We start from the raw sequence: 21,847 nt of genomic DNA, 5'->3' as shown, positions 1-21,847 counted from the left end.
AAAACACCCCAGAACATTGGTACCAGTCCCAGCAGGCTTTATTTTGGGAAATGGGGTTTGTTAGGGGAGGGCGCAGAAGTGCCTCCTAGATGGTTCTGGGCACAAAGCCTTTGCGGCCCGCTCCTAGGCCACTCCCCCAGCTCAAACAGTGAATTTTTTCTTAAGATTGGCAGGTCTGGACCATACTTTACACACCTAGGGAGCAGGTATAAACACCTGCATACAAGAGCGGAGTGCGGCTGCTACACGTTACTGGACACGCAATTTTTGTTCCTTGTAGGTCGGCTTTGCTGCCATCTTAGGGGAAGTGCCTGGTTCCATAGCCCTGGTAGGGGCCTTATCGACACAGGCTGAGTTCCGTTTATGGGTTTATATGTCTCACCTTTGATTTAAATTTAGTTTTAAGTTACCAGATGGCTTCAATTTGAGGGTAGGCTTGAACTGTAGTCCGGGGTTGCTGGCCCCCAGTTTTTACCCATACGTTCTTTTGGCCATCGGTTTTAAAACACTAGCTTACCGCGTTACAACAGGTGAGCAAGCCACGCCTCCTGTCACGCGCACTGGGGATGGTGGGCTATTTACAGCTGCTCACAGCGCGTCAGCGCAAAGGGCGTCCTCTGGCACACCAAAGGCAAGCCCGTCTGCGCCTGTCAGTGCACGGACAGCGCACAGCGCCAGCCCCCGTCTGTTTTCCTCCAGATGACCGTGCCACGATTTCCTACTTCAGAAAGGTCCTCTTGGCCTTGAGAAAATCAGGCAAGCTTCCTGGACGCTCAAGCTTCGAATCCAACAATTTTCCTCAGCTGTTTCCCTCAGTACCTGGTCTTTGGCTTTTCAGCTCTCTTGCACCACTCTTCGCCATCCACTGCCTCAAAAATGTGGCTCCTCTTTTGAAAACCGGTAAAGACACAGTAATAAAAACACAGATACAATATAAATGCAATCATAGAAGAAAAGCAAATTGAGGGATGGGTCCTCCTTAGGAGATCAGTAGGACAGTAGTCATGATCAACAAATGAGAATATACCAGGTTAGATAAATCGATACAGGGTATGATTTTGATTTGAGCCAACCATTTGTTCATCAGAAATGTTTTCACTTCGAGTTCACCATTTAAGTAACCCCTGTAGACAAGTTGAGGGTTTCTCCAAGTTTATTACATGCAACAGTTTCCAAGAACCATCCCAGCCCTCAGGCTGCTCGTTTCTCGGGTTCAAAGCAAAGTATTCTCTTCCCAGAACAGCCTTGTCTGGTGTCACATCTATGACATATTACTATTCCATTTAAAAAGATACCATAAAATGTTAGAAGTATGTTTTTATCTTCTGTGGGATTAATAAGGAGGGAGGAATGCGAACACGTGACCTCGCACTGCACCAGGAGGAAACGGTCCGCGGAGTCTTAAACGCTGCCGGCCGATCACTCAGCATATGCCAGACTGGGTGTCCGCCCCTGCCGATTCTAAATAAGGGTCCCAAGCGTGCTGTACACACAGTACAGAAACAATAAGATGTGCTGCAGGCCTCGGGGGGGGACAGTGGGAGCTTGATGTGGGCAGGGCGAAAGCTACTCCCCGCCCTGAGTCCAAGACCAGCCGCTGGCCCATGTTTTATTTATTAAAAGCGTTTCTCGGCACCACACACCGTGTCCTCACCACACCGCGGAGAGCTGCGGTTACAAGTACACAGGGGTTACCAGCCTTCACACCCTGTGATTTTTTTTAAACCCCACCCCTCCCTCCGCAAATTTTCCTTTTGGTGTATTAAGTAGTGGTCAATGATTTAGGGGGCACGGGCACCCGACCTCCCGTCGATTGGAGCCCCCACCATATGTGTAGAGCTGGGATGAGGGGATGGGCCCAAACGAGGCCGCCCCTGTGCCCACTTCTGTCCTCATATTTAGCTCTGGTCTGCTGAGCATATTGGCCAATTTATTTATCCCAGAACAGACAGCACAGCGACTTTTCGGTTCTTATGTATGCCGACGATCATAATTCCTTGCCCAATCGGACTCCAGTGTAAAAATGACCAAAAATTAACGCAGTAACGCCATGGATTGACTTTTCTAACCAGACCAGTAGGCTGTAGCTAGCTGCCTCGGGAGGTGGATGAACGGTTCTCCGTAGAGGTTAATGAAACAATGTAAATACTTGGGTCTGTTATTTACTAGTAATTTATTCTTGAGTGCTCGATTCCGGACACAAAAGTGGATGTTAAACTCAAAAGTCAATGGTTTTACCAGATGCACCAAAAGGTAACTAACAGGAATATTCAATCCTTAAGGAAAATGTATGACGCTACAATCCCTCTGGGGGCTTCACTAAGTTTAATGTTTTCCCTGGAGAACTGCTCAATTTTACCTTTTATTCAGGGGAAATTGTCTAAAAGCCTTGTAGACAAATGACAGCGGACTTTTATAGAAGACACTCACCCGCACTTGAGTTGGGTTTGTCTACTTTCAGGTTTTGAGGCTATGTACAAATCTTACGATCCTTGCATTATCTGACAGACCAGTAAGTGGGTGGGTGGGTTCCGTCTGTCTATATATAACCTGGTGTTGCTGGAGTTAGATCAAAGGAAATAGTATGTCAACCCACGCTCGATGCCAACGTTAACCCTTATGAGGAAGGAAGTGATGGGCAGGTGTCATAACTCCACTTGAAGATTTGATTGACATCACCCTTATACAGAGGATAAAGCACCAACATCCGATCTGATGCCCACCATCGGAACACAGTTTTATGGCTAATTTACAGGCAAACTTTCAAACCAGGCGGCCTTATAGGTTGAACGAAAGAGTAACGCTTGCAGGGTATCCTGTAAGGGAAAGACAGTGTCCTTGATGTGAAAATGGGTACATGATTTGCCTTATTTTTAGGTTTGGCTTCACAGCGAAGCTGGCTGTGCGACCTACTATTACCAATTCCCTAGCATGCACACAGAGATGGCTGCACCTTCGCCCTCGAAGGAGAAACTAATTTACTTCTCATAAGCAGAATGAATCTTCATGCACTAAATTATTTACCTCATAGATGCATTATATACAGAAATCTATTATTTATTTACTTTTTAATTGCAACAGCTACCCTAAAAAACCTTTACCGCTCAAAATGCAAGCCAGACCTTTTGACTTTGCCATTGCTCATTTATTAAACTGCCCGTCACTGGATACAGGGGGCTGCAAGTATATAAAACTCATATTTGCAGAGAGAACAAAGTGAACTTCACAGGCAGCATGTCTTTCTTATATTCTAGTCAAGCTTTCATTGGCTGCGGTCATTTGTCTCATTTTTTAATACCATTGTAATGTTCAGGTACAACGATCTTATCAGTTTTAATCCTCGCCTGGTGTCTTTGAAGACTAGGGGTGTTTTAAACAGGTTGTTAATGTGTTCAGTAAACAGTCTGACTTTTGGCTCCAAAAGCATGCTCTGAAGGTGGGTCTTGCGGACTACCTTTTAGGAGGAGGCTACATGTTGGCGACAGTAATGTAGATTTACAGAGGGTCTGTACTCCAGGATTTATAGACACTACCTAGGTAAATGTAGTCGGTCCTCCATAAATGTGACCCTCTTTTCCCCCCACTGTGTGCTCGTGGGTAGAAGACGTGCATTGTGATGTGTCCTTTGCAACAGGGCTGTGTGTTTTCAAGGGTGGGTGTATGTGTGGGTGCCTCTTAGCACTGTGGACGGGAGTCCTCCCCTAAGAGTGTGGGGAGAATTCTGGAAAGACCGCTGGATGAGAGCCTCTGCCTGGCATTGATCCCTCAGAAAGCGTGGACCCAATCAGTTCCCCCGTGGCACGGCAGTGCATAGGTGTACAAACAAGCTGGTCCCCCGTACTCGCGTAGTTAAGATTGTCACCGGAACCGCACAGTGTGCTTGTGACCATTGCCCTCTCTAGCCCGGGATGACATCTTTGTATTGAAGTTTGGGATACACCTGATCTCTCCTGCCAGGGACAAGGGATGTATAGGAACCCAGGACCATTGGATCCCTGTGGCAATTGCCCATGGCCCTGAAGTTACACAGAGCCACAAGTTTAGGGAGCCCCACAAAGCTAACAGAAGAACAGACAGAACTCCCCGCCTTCAAACTCCTTAAAACTTTTTCAACTACAGCGAATGCATCCATTTTCTGCTTTGGGGTCGCTTACCCCTAATAGGAGGCTAGACCTGCACTCCAGTGGCACTGTCGTTTCTGTAAGGCAAAGATAGATCAGGCTAGACTAGTCCCAGTAGCCAACAGGAATTCAGGATCCCAACAGCCAAATACCAGGAGGCCTAAGGCTACACTATATTGACTGCGACTAGTAGAAACTGGGATTCATGGAATTTTATATTAGTTTTATTTCAGCTTAATTGAAGAAATCACTGAAATGAAACCCGATATGGCAAGGGGACCAAAACAAATAAATGCTGATTACACCATCCGAGTCTACAAGTCATCAGGGCAGACTCCCAAGTTAAAAGCGCCCAATAGTTTGGACAGCTCCAAGGCTATCCATGGTGCTGAACTCAAATTAGATAATGTTGATCCATTCTATCTTGAGCTGGGTCTTCTGAAATTAAGCTGCGAAAAAAAGAGAAAAAGAACCAGCAATTCACTCAAGAGGGATCTAACCATTCACCTACTTTCTTTACAACTTCTTGAGTGGTTTGGCCTAGAAACATTCACCATTCATTTAATTTTACAGTATTTAAACTCTAGGGTGTTTCAAATAATACCACTGGCTGGTCCCTAATATTAAAAACACACTTGATAATACGCTGATTAATACTGTCTGTTGCTCAACTTTTACATCACCCCTGTAAGTGAGACCTAGACTGCTCAACCAAACTATTCAGATGAGTTAAAGAGGGTTTGAAGGCCAAATTTCCATCTCCGATCTGGAACCCGGGACCCACCAAGTAGGAATACTGCTTCACTTTGGATGCTGCTGGGTGGTCTAGTATGCACCTTCCCAACCTGGGATACAGCTCAACAGTCACAAAAGGCCTGCCTCTGAAGATGCAAGAAGCAACCTAGGAGATCGATTGAGTCAGTCCTTCAGACAGTACAGTTGTGGACTTTTGTTGGCAACTGTGGAGGGGGTCTGGTCGTCTGGAAACTTGTCCAAGGAGCACGGACCGTGGTCTGTATTGTCTAGGTCAGCAAGTCATGTTGGATTTTCAGATGGAGGCTCAAGAACCGACAACGATATCAAGCTAGTTCTCTGATGCATTTCCTATGTACTTCTAACAACTGGACCTGGATTGGGTAATGTGATTTATGAATGCTGACCTAGGGCTCGGGGTACGCTAAGGATATGTTAATTTAAACTTTATTTGTAAGTGCATTATTGCCCTGAGGCGTCTAAGCACCGTTTTGTTTCAGCTGCGAGTGTCAACAAAGGTGCAGAAGAGATACCAGGATCTGAATAACCAGATGTTAACAGCCTTCCTAAAAGAGAGGAGATTGGACACATTTTTTATGCACAGAGGAAGTGCATTCCTTACTTCGATTGCTTCCATCACGATGCTCTTTCCACACCATTGTGCTTTTTTAAATCTAGGCTGGACCAATAGGTTGGCGGTAGCTGAACAAAGTTTCCTAGCAGGAACATACTGTTTTTCAGCCAGTCCTCCGATGGTTTTTCACATGCACTGATTACGATGGAACATATATTGGTGATGTACTTTACACATGCCGGCCCAGGGGAGACAGGACCTAATTTGACAAAAATGATTGCAGTTATCCTACAATGTAACTAACTACAAAAATGTCTCCATATTCAGGCTGCTGGACTATCCCAAACTAGCAGAGCATGAGCACAAAGGCCTGAATCTATGCAGCAAGATAATAGGGCTGTCAACAGATGGTCCTGCGTAAGACTGATGGATGTTTCTAGGGTGACTTAGAGAAATGATGCCTGGGTTGACGAGGAACCAATGGCATCTGCTCTGCAACCAACCTAGTCTGCCGACAAGTTGCTGGTACACAGAATCTGCAGTCAGGTGGGTCATTTGCTGCGATCATGAAGATTTCAGTAGATTATCCATCACACCCAGGTAGGGTCCCCAGCATGTAATCTGTTACCTTGGTTTCTCATGCACCAAGGTCACATTACTTTACAGAGGACACAGAATGCACATGCAGGAAGCCAACTTAGTAATGCACAGACATGGAGTCCATGTATGTCTGCACTGTCTTCCATAGGAGAAACCCCACTACATTGCAAATGGAAAACTGAGAAGTTAATCGTATACAGACTTTGGTACTCAATCACATTTACAAGACAATTTCACAAGGGTAAAGATGTTGCAGCAAGATTTGTATGTGTATAAAATAAAAAACTGGGGTCTAAACCAACAGCAAGAACATGGACCCTTAAAACTGCAGCACTATATATTTCACAGGAATGTAAATATGCAGCAATTTGCAATGACAACTGCAGAATGCACAGGACATATAGGCATTCGATCTTAATTATTCTGCAGCAGAGTGTAACCACGTTCATTGCTCTGCTACGGTGTGCAAAGTACCACACGGGTGCACTCATTCTATATATTTTATTTCTGTAAATTGCCCACTTCTTGTTTCAAAGATGCCAACCTGTCCTTCTTAGAAAGTCAGACTCGACAAACTAAAAATAAACAATCTAATTTTGTTCCTCCATTAATCCCACATGCCATCTGCATGAACTCACATACCACAGCCTAACTCCTATTGATGTAATCCGCAACGAGAAGACCGCACTACATGCATGCAATGGTTTGCATGAGAGCACAAGACTAAACCCAATAACCAACAACAACCACTGGACTAATCAGTAATCTTGGACTCTGGAGCAGAGCTCTGCCCAGTGTATAGCCTCATCAGGGGTAGTAAACTGCCCCTGGGTATGCAGCTGCGGTGCGGGTCTGAATATTTAAAGAGGGCGCATTTACTGTGCACATTTTTGTATTCAACATTGGGTGCAGGTTCGCATATATGCAGTGACTGCATTTTCCGTGCAGGGAGGCTTTGGACGGATTCACGTCTGACGGGGGGAAGGGAACAGGTGCAGTGGATGGGCGGAAGGATATGGCGGGAGGAAATGTGATGTGTGGCTTCGGTATACGGTGGCAGGTCCCGCTCGGATACCTAGAGCAGGTGGAATATTCGGACGAGAGATAAACAGCGTTGGAGGAGGGGCACGGACAGGAAGTTGCAGGTCTGTTACTGTACATTTACAGTGGGAGGACAGAGGTGCTATGCTAGGTACAGTACAGTAGGTCAGGCGCTGAGCACATCTGTAAAATGTAGCAGTGCTGGACTGTGTCGGTAGGGCCAAGGTGGGGAATACTTAGTTAAATAAGACGAAATTGTCATCCAAGTTTGGGTAAGTAAATACGGGCTCTCTGTCCTGGGCCCAGAATGGAGGGCAGTGGGCATCTTGCTGGCGATACCCATGGTCCCTCCTGAGCGAGTACCGGAGTCCGAAAATCCCCTCCCGCGCCCCGAGTCCGCCCCCCCTTAGGCAACTCAGGCTCCTGCACCAGGGCACGGCCCGGTCACCGCCATGGGCGGCAGCTGCACCTCCAGGCGACATCTGATACGGCGGCCGTCTGGGGACACGCTGATCCCGTGAGCCAGGGCCTTGAGCAGGACTGGGGGAGGGGCATCCTCCCACTCACACACGGTCTAACAATAAACAAACAATTTCTCACGCTGAAAATCTGCCCCACGTCCTTGACGACACAATGCACTTACAGACCCCCTTAATCGTAATGTCCCCCCACCCCCCCGAGCAGGTGCTCCCAGATGCCCTAGCCGGTCACCCTCTGGGACAAAACGCTCGCTCGTCTAGGAGCCCCAATCCACACCGGTGTACTCTGCTCGTGGCTCACTCGTGAATACTGTACACACAGGAGCCGCCTTGATGCATTAGGGACCCTCCCTGCCTCCATCCTGCGACCAGAGCCTCGGCCATGGTGGAGCCAATGGTCTGACACTGAAAGCCAGCTTCCTCGGCACCATCTGGCCTGAGTGGCACCATCGCCAGCAGCCGCTGGATTAAAGAGCACCTGGATGGAACCTGGTATTAGAGGGGCCTAGGCCTGCACACACTGGTCTGCGCGGTACCCAGCCTTGCACACCCTGGAAGGAGAGGTGCCCAGCCTTGCACACCCTGGAAGGAGAGGTGCCCAGCCTTGCACACCCTGGAAGGAGAGTGGCCCACCCTTGCACACTCTGGTCGGCGAGGTACCATCACCACAGGCCGCTGGTTTGAGAAGTACCCAGCCGTACATTCTGTGGTCTGTGAGGTACCCAGCCTTGCAATGCTCGAATCTGCAAGGTACCGTCAGCACCTACTGCTGGCATAAGAGGTCCCCAGCCTTGCACATCCTGGAAGGACAGGTGCCCAGCTTTGCATTCTCTGGTCTGCGAGGTACCGTCAGCACCTACTGTTGGCATAAGAGGTCCCCAGCCTTGTACACTCTGGAAGGAGAGTTGCCCACCCTTGCACACTCTGGTCTGCGAGGTACCATCACCACAGGACGCTGGTTTGAGAAGTATCCAGTCGTGCATACTGTGGTCTGTGAGGTACCCAGCCTTGCATGCTCTGATCTGCAAGGTACCATCACCACCTGCTGCTGGCGAAATGTTTCATTTGTTTTATTAATGCATCCCGTTTTCCTTCAAGGAAAACGGGCTGCATTTAAAACAAGCATTGAAAATGCAATAGGTCTCGCAATAGAAGAGTTTGACCTTTTTCGTTTGGAAATGGATGAGTGGCGTTGCGTGGATGAGTGGCGTTGCGTGGATGAGTGGCGTTGCGTGGATGAGTGGCGTTGCGTGGATGAGTGGCGTTGCGTGGATGAGTGGCGTTGCGTGGGTGAGTGGCGTTGCGTGGGTGAGTGGCGTTGCGTGGGTGAGTGGCGTTGCGTGTGTGAGTGGCGTTGCGTGTGTGAGTGGCGTTGCGTGTGTGAGTGGCGTTGCGTGTGTGAGTGGCGTTGTGTGTGTGAGTGGCGTTGCGTGTGTGAGTGGCGTTGCGTCGATGAGTGGCGTTGCGTCGATGAGTGGCGTTGCGTGTGTGAGTGGCGTTGCGTGTGTGAGTGGCGTTGCGTGTATGAGTGGCGTTGCGTGTGTGAGTGGCGTTGCGTGTGTGAGTGGGGTTGCGTGTGTGAGTGGGGTTGCGTGGATGAGTTGCGTGTATGAGTGGCGTTGTGTGTGTGAGTGGCGTTGCGTGTGTGAGTGGCATTGGGTGTGTGACTGTGCTGCCTGTGGCGAGTGCAAACTACAATCAATTGGCACAGATTAAAATAATATTTTTAAAACATGATTATGCCAGTTTCAAAACAACTAGTAGTTTCACTTAACCTGCATTAACAGTAGCACTTGGAATATAGGTATTTAAACTCTTTGATGTCGCACATACGGCATTGAGTTGGGAGATCAACAGCTGAGCTGTACATTTTCAGTTTTGCGTGTAATTGTGTTATATCTAGGGAGACGGACGGACGTGAAAGTGATCGGGGGAGGAGGGGGGTGGGGAGCACGTGAGTGGTGTATGTATGTGCCTAAGCGAGGTGCTTGGGAGAGCGAGGCTGTCCAGGAGGGAGGGGGAAAAGGGAGGGGTTATGGCAAGCAGGGGGCCTGATTATGGCCACAGCTTGAAGTCTTTGAAGTCTCCGCATGCTGGCAAATGTTGATGAGGCAGAGAGTCTTTGATTCAGAGTTGTACTTCTGGATTGCTTTACTAGGGAGGAGCCAGACAAGCATGAGGGCCTTTGAAAGTCGGTAGTATAGACGGTATGTGAATGGCGACTTTGGGTGATGTTATCATACATGGTTCATGGCCCTGCACTGCAGAGCCGGCATAGCGGAAACGCTTTATTATTTACTGTCAACGAGAACTGAAGGCGAGGGTGCTAGGCAAAATGCAAATCTGGCGGGCGAGACAGTGCAGTGGCCCGAAGATGGGGGGTTGGGTAGTGTGGGGTAAACAAGAGCCACCCAGCAGCACGTGAGCGGGAGGCACCACTTGTAGGGGGTGGATGTGAAGAGGACTCGTCCCTGTGCACGCGAAAGTGAAAGCAGCGGCCGCATCAAAAGTGTGCAAATTTAAAATACAAACTGCAACGAAGTAGAGCATCAAAAAGAACCCGCTGTAGACTTACTGCAATTTGAGAGATGCTGTCGCGTGAAGGGACAAAACTGAGTGTGTTACTGCAGTAGAAAGTGAAGAAAGGCAAACCAAGATGAAAAAAAAGTTAAAACAAGAATAAGACCAAAAGAGACAAGACGGAGGGAAGGCAGAGAAGGGGAGGGGGGGAGTAGAAATGCGACACGGCGGGCAGGGGAGGGGGCGGAGCGGGGAGAGGGTGTGAAAGCAGCAGGGGCCTGGAGTGCGGCTGAGGGAACTGAAGAAATGCGACACGGCAGGCAGGGGAGGGGGCGGAGCGGGGGTGTGGGAGGAGTGCGCCTGAGGGAAAATACATGCAAGGCAGGCGGCTGGGGGCATGTGCACGCGCTTTTAAGCTCAATGCGCATGCGCATTGAGCTTGAATTTCACGGGCACTGCAAGGAATCGCCACGATTCCTTGAAAGTTGGTTAAAGACTGTTTAAGCCCCCATAGTCTCGCAAGCTCGATGCGCATGCGCATCGACAGGCGAGACCTAAAAAACTGCTTAATTTAAAAGCAGTCCCAGACATGGTGGTCTGCTGAGCCCAGCAGGCCACCATACCTGGGAGGACCTGCCATTCCCAATGGGGTCGCAAATTGTGAGAGGCTCATTAATATTCATGAGCCTCTCAATTTGCGAGCCCATTGGGAATCGCTAACAGTGTGTTACACACTGTTGTACATCCAAAATAGAGCCTCGCAAATTGCGAGTCGCAAAAGACACACAATTTGCGAGGTGCAATTATGGGAGTCATACATCTGGCCCTAAATGAGGCAGCAGGGGGTCCCTTTTGCGTTCACTGGTCAGTACCTGGATGAGCAGGGACTGGCCCCTGAACACAAACATCCCCTGCTCACCAAAATCACTGATTGCTTACCTGCCTCAAGCAGATGATGGTTTTGTTGATGTGTATCAGAAGGGGCCAGAGGGTGAAAGAAGGGCAAAGAAGGGGGCTAAAGGAGTGTTAAAAACATCTCCTGCCATAGGATAATGAAGGCATAAAACTACTTTAAACCGGAAAATCAGAGAGAAACTAACAGGCAGGGATAAGGACAAGCCTGGAGCCAAATGAGAAGGGGCTGTTGCACACAGGGTCATGCACCTCAGAATATTGGCGCCCTTGGCCGGAGCCCAGCTCGCCCATGCTAAAGGCCAGCCCTGCCACCTTTCATCCTCAGGTCTGACGGGACCATTCTCGGTTGGTGCTTGTCTGAGAGCTATTCTCCCCTGCAGTCTTGGGTCGGAGACACCCCAGCCCATGATAAATTGCTTTCATGTGGGCTATTGGCAACTACTCTGGACCGCATTCCAATCCATAGTTTTAGCTCCTATGTAAGACTACAGATGGGAACCAATCTCTGGTTCGGTTTATCTTTTCTGAGATGCATAACTCGCTGCAGTATCTAGTTTGATGGACACTCTCCCCTGTTCTCTCTGGTTAGAAATGTAACCTCCCCCGACACCTACGGTTGGAGAATCAAAAACAAGTTGATGGATGGAATGCTTTGAATTAATCTCAGACACTAGCAATCGCTCTGGGCTGTACCCCAAACCATTGTTTTTTGTCCGCACCATCCCACATGTTTGCACCCAGCCATCTGCAGATCAGTCTTGGCCCTGCTCAATGGGAAAAAGTCCAACCCGAGCTGCCAGGCCAGGTCCGCCCTGATGCGGACACAAGCAACCCAGGACCGCTTTCACCCTTATTAGGACTCATCAGCCAGGTATACCTTGGTTCCAGTGGCACAGTGAACACGGGGAAAATGCAAAAACAACAGTTGATGGACAGAATGCAGAACAATGTCATACATTCACCCCAGTACAGAGATCTGGGCCTAAATCTATCGTTTTTTTGCACTCTACACCACCCCAGTTCAGACATGGCCATATGCAAATCAGCCTTGACCCTGCGCCTCATGGGAACAGTCCAGTGAACACAGGGCCCACATCAGGGCATACCCGTCCCACTTAGGGCACCAAAAAGACGGTTGTGGATGGATTGCTTGAATTAATCTCAGCTACTGGCAATCGTTCTGAGGCACAACCCAAGCCATAATTGTTTGCCCACAATGCCGCTTCAGCTGGGACCCAGTCATATGCAAATCCGTTTTGACCCTGCTCTGCCGGGAACAGTCCACATTGAATTGCCAGGCCAGGTCCTCCCTGGACTAGGATGCGGCCCGAGTAATAACCAGTGGCTGAGATGAATTCAAGCATTCCATCCTTCAACTTTTTTGATACTTCAGTATTTATTTATAAAGTTGCTTCCGGTCAGAGGCACTCGCCCCTGCGGCCTCTGGTCGCAGATGCCCCAGATAACTTCCCCTGCAGCCACTGCTCAGAGATGCACCCTCCTCCGCAGTCTATGGTCGGAGAGGCACCCGCCCCTGAAAGCAGATGAGACACGGGTACCCTCCCCTGCAGGTAGACTCTTGTCAGAGACGCATCCTGCCTCGCAGCCCCTGTTTGAAAAGGAACCTCCCCCCACAGCCCCGGGTCCCAGATGCACCTCCCCCAGCAGCCTCTGAGCAGATGGGCAGCTTTCCCTGCAGCCTGTGGTCAGACTGGCACCCTGCCCTCCAGCCCCCGCTCGGAGAGCCCCCCCCCCCTTGCAGCCTCTGCTCTGAGAACCCCCTCCACCCACTCCGGCTGTGACATGAGGCGCACAGAGGCTATAATCCCGGCTCCGATACTCACAGACATATGTCCTATTGTCTCAAGCCGGCAGCAGCTGTCTGTGGAGGGACCATCTCCGCCGGCCGGCGCGGCTTACTGGGCACCGTGCACTGTCCTGGGTGGATGGACTGCACTGCAGTCCCGAGAGCCCTCCCGCGCTGCAGTCCTCGCGGGCTTCTACTCCGCTGTGTGTTCCTCTGCACCCGTGAGCTGCAGTCCTGCGGAGCTCCTCTGCATGCCTGCACTGCAGTCCTATGGGGCCCTGTGCATCCCTACTCTGCAGTCCTATGGGGCCCTGTGCATCCCTTCACTGCAGTCCGTGGGGCCCTGTGCATCCCTTCACTGCAGTCCTATGGGGCCCTGTGCATCCCTTCACTGCAGTTCTATGGGGCCCTGTGCATCCCATCACTGCAGTCCTGTGGGTCCTCTGTGCATCCCTACTCTGCAGTCCTATGGGGCCCTGTGCATCCCTTCACTGCAGTCCTATGGGGCCCTGTGCATCCCTACTGTGCAGTCCTATGGGGCCCTGTGCAACCTTGCACTGCAACTCGGAGGGCCTCTCTATGGCCAAGCACTGCAGCCGGGCTGTCCCCGGCGCCCCTATGATATCTGGGACAGGGAGCCCTAGCGCTGCGTCAGTGGGTGCTCCCCCAGAGTCCTTGCTTGTATTTTGGGAGAGGGGTGCACAGTCGTGCCGGTGGGAGGGTATCACTTCCTTTGTCAGGTTTCCTGATGGGCCCTTCCTTCCCCGGGATGCTTTCCAAGCTCGCACCCCGCGTGCTCTCTATCGTGGGGTGGCGGGGGTGGGATCCACACCGCAGTAGCGGCAATGGAGGGCAGAGAGGGGTTTTCCACAGCTGGGTGTGTTGGGCTCTCGCCCCAAGCGCTGATGCCCGCTGTCTTGGGGCTCTCCTGTGCTGCTGGGGGAGGGGGGCTCTTTGGGGCTCTCTTGTGCTGCTGGGGGAGGGGGGCTCTCTCCGGGTGATGCTCTCCCCGCAGTATTAGTGCTGGAGTGCGCGCTCTCGCCTGGAGGTGCTCTCATGGGGGCTCGTCTGCATTGCTGCTGCAGGACCCCCGTCTCCCGGCGGTGTTCTCTATTTTTAGGTGAAGGGGCGGGAGGGGGGTTGGGGCTGAGGGAGGAGCGCAGCAGAGATGCTCTCTCCGCAAATGCCGGTGTTGGTTGCTCTCTACACGGATGCTGCTGGGGCGCACCCCTCTTTTTACGTAGGTTTGGGGGGAGGCAGATGCTCTCTATCAGTGCCAGTGTTGGGGCGTTCTCAGAGACGACTGCTGCCGGAGGCGCCCCCTCCCGGTCGAGTTTTCGTTTTATGTGGGTTTTGGATTGATGGGGGATGCTCTCTCCGCACTGCAAGTTTTGCGCGCTCTCCTGAGGGAGGGTCTGCTGGGGGCGCTCTCCCGCGCGGGTGCTTCCTTCGCAGCGTCTCGCTGCCACTCTCGCCCCGCTGTTCTCTTTATTTCCCCGGGGGAGCCCAGCGATGCCCCTCCTCCGGTCCGGATGCTTGGGGACCCCGAGCGGCCCCCTCGCTGCACTTCCGCGGCCGTGGTGCTCCGGTACTGCAGTTTCACCCTTTCGCGTCTCCGGATCAGGAGCCCCCGGATCCCAGAAACTGACGCAAATTGAAACCAACCAGGTGCAGGCTGAGAGTTAAGGTGGCGCCGGACAGTTCCACCTCAGCTCTGCCCTACACGATAGGGGTGCGATGCATAAGAATGGCCCCGGGCACCACACACCCCGCTGCCTTCAATGGAAGATACCCCGGGTTTCACCCAGCCTGTGACAACAAATCAATGTTATACATGTTCTGCAACACAGCGAAACCTCCTTAAGTGAAATCCATGTGTGCGCTCCGGCTTCTGCTGCAGCCAGTAACTATAAATTGTACCTACAATACCAATCCCACCTTAAAATCATCTATAGCCCCAGACCGACCCCATGTCGCATGCAGCACCAATAATCACGTCAACGCCCCCTGCACTTTCAAGACCACCTTAAGACTCGAGGATCCACCGGCTACCTTAAATAGTCACCTGCAGCATCAAGTCATGCTTAATAAACAAGCATTGACGAAGCCAGTCTATTGTATAATCTCACCTTCATTCACATAGAACAGAACAGTAGAGCAAACACAGGGTACGCTTAGTGCGAATGGCTGAAAAATGTCATTCTTCAGTTTAGGGATGTGGAGGTCACATTCTTAATACTGGAAAGGTCAAAACACAGCCCAGGTACATCACACGCAGCAGCACCTCCACCCTACACACGGGCAGCAGCCCACACTATCTTGGTAATATTTGAAAACACACAGCAAAGTCATATTTTGAAAAAAACTGACCTACAACCATAAAACCATAATCTCAACCACTGATCTCGAGTACATGTAAGTGTAAGAGTAAGAGTTTAGGTCAGGAGCGCGAGGCAACACCAGCACAAAATGAGGCTGCGTTACCACCATGCTCTTGTAGTAGAGTCCAGGGTCTTCACACAAGAGTCCGAAGCCCATCGGGTAGGGTAGGTTTCCGCTCACCCTCTAACTGTTCTCATCACTTAGTTTCCACTTCACACACGAACACCAACATTCCATCAAATCATTCACTCCCAGCATTCCAGATACACGGGATAGAGGGACCCACAGGATATTACTCACCTCCTTTTCACACAAAGGACAAAATAAAGAACAGTCAGCCCCTTTCACAAACAGTATAGGGACAATCATTCACAATCAGTGAGTCTCCAATATGTAAAGGGTGCACTTTCATCAAACAGCAATATGTAAACACCAACAACCACATAGACACCCAAGAACAACAAATGCCCCACATCTCGTAAAAAACAACCCAAAACCCACAACTACACTGACCACCATCGCACAACGGTCAAAGATCTGCGAGTCTTGCAACATCCTTGTATACAAGGCTCCACCACCACATTTCTGTGCACTTACAATGACGCCATACAACACTTATGGATGCAGGACACATAGCCACAGACTCAGTGATGCGACAGCCAGAACATGGAACCCACAGGCTTCTTTCGGCAAAAGGGTTTCCTCGTCATCCCAAAGTCTACATATTCAAGGCACAAACACAAAAACAGACATTTTAGTGATACATCACTTCAACTCAAAACTCCTTTGACCAGACTAACACAAAACCTGTGATCACAAAACTCACACACAAAGTCCCCAGACACCATATAACATTACTAAACTATGCAAGTGACAGACGCCACAAACTCTTGCTCCTTCTCCATCTTCCAGAAGCAACACACGCATCCCCTACACCCCACCACATATTGACACTAGTAAAAGTGCAACCCAGCACACCAATATGCAAAATACTCTGTCACAATTAGCTGCTCATACCAATATGGCTAAATGCCAGGTTGAATAAAGCACCCATTTCGTGCCAAGTACTACACATTCTGGAATCTGGACAAGCATTATATGAGAGGTGTCCCACACAGAAGGATGGCACTCTCCAGTGTGGGGCGACTGAAACTTCTGAAAGGACAACATTCATTCACTGGTTAGACTCCACTAAAAGCACTCACAAGCACAAACAAGACAATCACCAGGCCAAGTCTTCTTGCAGCGCTGCCCTACGCCAATGTCAAAAGGGCAGCTTATTTATGGAATATGGTGCATTCTTGTCCTTCCCACCCTATGTTGCCACACATATTGCTGCCTAGCACCAACATTGGCAGGATATTTTTTGTGCAGGAAAGGGCACGTTACTGCACAAAAACAATCCTGAGAGGGGTTTTCCTCTTTCCATGTGTGCTGCAGAATGCAGCACACACGGAAAGAGGGAAAATCGAGGAGAAATCGAAACATTTCTCCTTGTTACGCCTACTGTGGGGAGGCGTAAGGTTTTGGCACTGCCCCAGGTTTACATGGTTTTGTACATCTGGGGCAGCGACAAAATCCATGGGCGTTGTGTGGGAACACCCACCGCAACATCTATGGAACGCCTACTTGCCATAGAGTAAGGCAACACAGTGACTTGCGCGGTTTTGTCTTACTCCATATCTATGAGGCCATGCAAAGCCATGGAGGGTGACTTTGCCTCGCCTTATAGATATGATTTAGATGCTTGTGCCACCAAAGATTAAAGAAAACTGAAGCTCCAGAAGCGCAAGCCTCTCATTAATCAACCCCAAAATATTTTGTTCATTTTTTAGGGCTTTCACCACCAGGTAGCTACATATAAAATAAGGAGCTTAAATGAAAAATACATTTTAAAAAGTTGTTACTCAGTGGGAAATGCACTATGTAGCACATTATAAAACCTCTATTCTTTAATGCACTGCATAGGTCTGTGTGTAACCAGAGAGCCACAGAATTAAATTTGGTTGGTGCAGTGGAAAATAGTGATTTGTGTATTTTTAGTGCTATGAGGTCACAGCCTGCGACAGAAAGCACTGCGAATAAGCAAGTCATTATTTTAAACTTGCATTACACACATTATAAGATAGACTGCTACAAAATGTGCAAAGAGTTTTACGATGAAATGGGGCTTCCAAAAAGTTGGTATGTGTAATACCAGACCATAAGTAATGCCTTTTGTTGCATAACTGTCCCTTCAACACCTCCCTAGGGGCGCTGTGTAAATACAGTTATCATTAAAAGCACACACTTCACAGCCCAGTTGCTAACCACCACACAAAAAAACACATCTTTGCCATCACAATGCTTGAAGTGATTAGAACAATTAAAGCCAGAACCACTCCCAAGCATCCTTTACATTTGCAGATTAACTCCTTGCGTACATTTGCATTTCATTCAGGCAAGCAGGCACCCTGGCATGAAGGATTATTTGAAGGATTGTTTCATCTGACTGCCGGGCCTCTTAGTTTTACAGTACATGAGCCTCAATTAACTTCAGCTGAAGCATTTTAACAAGGTTGAGCACGTTTTGAATTCCAGGCAAGTAAGGCCTGGAAATGCGCAACCCCCTTCCCTGGACTCCAGGCCCCCCCTAGAGGTTGCACCCCACAGATTGAAGACCTCCACCCTAGCCTCTTGCTAATGCTGGACAGCTCATCGGCCTTCAATTTAGTCCGCAATTTTGGCCATCATGGCCACCTCACCTTCTAGAGTTTGGCCAGCTTGTGTCAAGGGCACACAGACAACCCCTTTTCTTATTTTATGTGCTCGATTTCCCAGTGGCCCAGCCACCCCAACCTCATACCTACCCAAGAATCTTGAACGGGTTTCACTGGCAAAGTCATTCACTGGTCCTACTCCTACCTTTCCAAATGACAACAATTTGCACACATGCATACCTCCAGATCCCAACACATCCCTATCACCTGCAGAGTCCCCTAGGTTTCGATACAGTCTTCTGTAATTTCCAGCCTCTACATGGAACCTCTTCGTTCTCTACTCACAGATGACTGCATAAAACTTCACCACAGTGTTGGATTGGTAAAAATAAATAGAAAAGTAGTGCAAAAGGCCACCGTGGGTGGGGGGAAGCAACACAGGATGTGGGTGAGGAAGGAAGCAATGCAGGTAGTGCAAAGCAACCCAAGGCAGAAGCAACACAGAGGGTGAGAGAGTAGAAGCAATACAGAGGGCATGGGTGGAAGAAACAATACGGAGGGTGGTGAGAAACAACACGGGCAAGAGAGAAGAATGCGGAGCTGTTGGAGGGGATGCAGGCAGACGATAAAATAATGCAGAGGGGAAAAACACACCAGGGTGAGAACAACATGGAGTTTGGGGGAGAAGCATACAGGAGAGAGAAAGCAACACAGAGTGTGGCAGAGGAGTTGTGGTTCTGTAATTCTCAAACCTGACTCCATTTTAGTCTTGCCCTCACATAGGCCTGTGAAGTAGGCTCAACGAACAAGTGGCCTGCCTTCTGAGTTCGTGCATATATTAACTTGGGTTTTTCTGACTCTGAATGAACTGCAGAGAGAGTGCCCTTTTCACCTGAAACCGACCTTTTGCAGAACCAGTTTCACTAGCTGATCATGTCTGAAATTGGCAATCACTGTTCAGGACCTCGTTAACCTTTAGTTTCCTTGCACATATCTTATCCTAATCAGCATCTAAATTGTTTCTTTCCTTACGACCTTTCATTACATGGGTAGTGCTTTCAATTATGGGTTTGTCCGGCTTGTGGAAATTGAATTTGGGACAGTCCTAATAATTAACTTTTGGGTTGGGTTACTGTAAATTGGGTTTTTGTTAATGTGATACTCAGTTAGAAAATGTGTCCTATTGGTCAGAATTTGGTGCAGTGGGTGTACATTTATAATGAGAATATTGTGTATAAAAGGTGATGTCTTGCTCTATGAAAATTGAGCAGTTTCTTGAGTTGTACACCGTGTTGTATTGCTGGGATTTCTGCTACTAGCTGCAGCGAATAAATTTGATCTCTGACGCCACCTAGAAGTATTCCGTGTCTCTGTATACCAAGGCAAGGGAACCCAGAGGACTTTGGGTGTGTCCCTGGCGCCGCTGGGTACTTGAAGTCCCAGTTCTTCAGTTGGCGCGGCCAACGTGGGGCGACTTCAGTGGTACCGGTCCAAGCCCGAAGATTGCGAGGAGCCATGTGAGGAAACTCTGGAGGAGGGCCCCCACTTCATCGACCCCTGCATGTCGACGTGGACCGAAGGTCTTTTCTGCGAGGCTTCCCACTTTCCAACGGCTACGAAGGACTGTTGCCCTGACTGTCGCCCTGTCTTGGAGCCTCCGATTGATGTTTGTAAAGCGAGACGATAGACGGTCTTCTGGTGGCGTGACAGATATTTGGTTAAGTATAAGTGGGTCACTCCCACGACTTTGTTTGGTTCCTTGGTTTTGATTTGGTTGCTGCAGAACCCAAAGCCGAAGGGCTTGTATATTTACGAGTGTATAATTTTTTGATTCCCTTTGAAGTTTGAAACCAGACTAGTAAGCAAGATGCCTGGTCTTGGTAAATTTGGTAATTGGTTTGTTTGTGGTAGTAACAGGGATTCCCGATTGGAGGATTCGTGTCCGATACCTCCGGTTGGAACTCCGACTTATGAGCTCTATTCTAAACACAGAGTGGGTCCTAGTACTTATAATGAAGTATGGGTCCGCTCCACAAAAAAAGATGGTGTTTTGCAATGGCCCCCACATGGTAGTTTTGAAACGGAGATTTTAGACAATCTAGAAGTTAGGCTATTTTAGAAGAAAGCCCGGCCGGCAATGTTGGACTCTTTCCGCCTTTGGCGTAAGGAAGCCAAACAGCGAGAAATTAAGCAAGCAAAAAGAGATAGGAAAGATAAGAATATGTCAGTATTACAAGCTGCTAGGCATTTTAAGGAAGATGGAGAAGAGCGTGTGAATGAAGTCTCCGATAGGCAGCGTTGTATGGCCATAGATAAATGTTATCCGGCCTTGCCGTCTTCTCCTCCAAAAGTGATTAAAGACCTTGAAAAAGATCCTTTGATCTCTCATTTACCTCCCTATGTACAGGGTGCTACTGCACCTCCATTACCCCCGGTTGTTCAACCTCCTGCTGTTGTTCAGCCACCCGGTGTTCCACAGATGGTTTTGCCTCCTCCTGCGCAACCCATTCTAGGGTCGCCAGCCTTGCTACCAGCTTTGCCTCAAACTCCTTTGCCTTCTGCTTCTGCATCTTCGACTTCTACTGTTCTTGTCCCTACACCTTCTTTGCCTCAGAATACTTATTCTCCTGTTCTTATGTCTACTTCTCCCCCTTCTGCTCGAAAACGAATGACCGAGACAGTTGTTAATTTGTTGTCACCATGGTTTGGGTCACTGAGTATGACCCCTGTTTCGGAACGTAAGCAGAGTCGTAGTCAGCTTCCTAGTTCTGAAGAACGGACAGTGTTGGATTTGTTGGCTCGTAGGTGGATTTTAAATTCTCCGAGGTATGATTTGCCAGCAGTTATGGATGTTTTCTTTCAGTGGGAACCGCCTAAGCAAAGGTATGTTTTTGATGTAATGTGTACTTTTCTGCGTCAGGAATGGGAAGATAATGAGTTGGGTCCGATTCCGCAGGATGTGCTCGATGTTCAGTCAGATTTTGCTAAAGGGATGATAGTGGAATCTGATGTTACAGATGCCGTAGAGTCGATACTTGCTTTCAGATCTAGACTTCCGCCTCAGACATTGTATGAACCTGATTCTTCTGTTAGGAGGAAAGTGAAACAGTATCCTATGAGAGAAGTTCCTCCTGTATGGAAAGAAGCAGTTCAGGCTAATGTAAATCAGGGTATTCAGGCCGCTCCGGCTCATTTTCAACGAGTATGGGTACATGTCCCTTGGAAGAGAGCAGAGGTCTTGGCTCTTAAGCAGACCTTACCTGACCCTCGTAAGAATCCTGCTGGTTATTACAAGGAGTTGTCCCAGACAGTTGAAGCATGTATTATGAATTTAGCTGACATCGATATGTTGATGGGTAATGTAGTCCCTCAACCTTTGTGGGCGAAGATTGGTCATGAGAATCATGCTGCTGAATTAGGTGATACCTGGGCGAATATTGTTGCCGCAGATGGTAGACAGGAGGGAGGTGCTAAACCTGAACCTCTAGTTTCAGAATTAACAGGTAGAATTATTAATTTGATGAAAACGATGATGCCCGCTTTACGAGTGAATTGGGATAAGTTAGCAGCATGTAAGCAGAAGAAAGACGAGAGTGTATCTGATTTCTTCACTAGGTTTGAAGAGACGTTTATTGATCATAGTGGTCAGGATATGAGTAGGGAGGTTGGTCAAAGGTTGTTTGTGGATAAATTTGTCTTTAATTTGCTTCCCGAACTTTCTAATAAGTTAAAGGACTCTGAGAGTTCATGGTCTGTCTCTTCGTCGGCCCAGATATTGGCTACTGCACAATATTACGAGAATAGGGATAAAGATGAGAAGGATAAAGTGGAGAAGAAAACTAAAGAGTTAAAGACGAAAGTTCTTTTGCAGCAAGCTTATCCGCCTCGTCAGAATCAGCCTCAGTTTCAGCAACCTCCACAATTTCAGAGATTGTTACAGAAGCCTGAGCCTTATG

General features: G+C 48.9%; 1 protein-coding gene across 4 annotated transcripts in view; it reads right to left on the bottom strand.

The window, feature by feature from the left end:
- KLHL17 (kelch like family member 17) overlaps positions 1-21,847 on the bottom strand; it is a 245,265-nt gene that overhangs the window by 163,356 nt on the left and 60,062 nt on the right. The window contains exon 1 of one of the 4 annotated variants that reach the window (XM_078642350.1): positions 12,848-13,190. The exons of the other annotated variants lie outside the window; for them this stretch is intronic. Within the exon in view, the coding sequence (XP_078498476.1) occupies positions 12,848-12,853 (6 nt within the window). The 5' untranslated portion in view covers positions 12,854-13,190. Of the gene's footprint in view, positions 1-12,847; positions 13,191-21,847 lie in introns of those variants that run through there. 4 annotated transcript variants of the gene reach the window in all.

Source organism: Lissotriton helveticus, chromosome 5_1 (assembly GCF_964261635.1).
Source record: "Lissotriton helveticus chromosome 5_1, aLisHel1.1, whole genome shotgun sequence".
Taxonomy (NCBI): Eukaryota; Metazoa; Chordata; class Amphibia; order Caudata; family Salamandridae; genus Lissotriton; species Lissotriton helveticus.
Note: the sequence above shows the minus strand (reverse complement) of the source record. Positions and strands in the feature narration are given on the sequence as shown.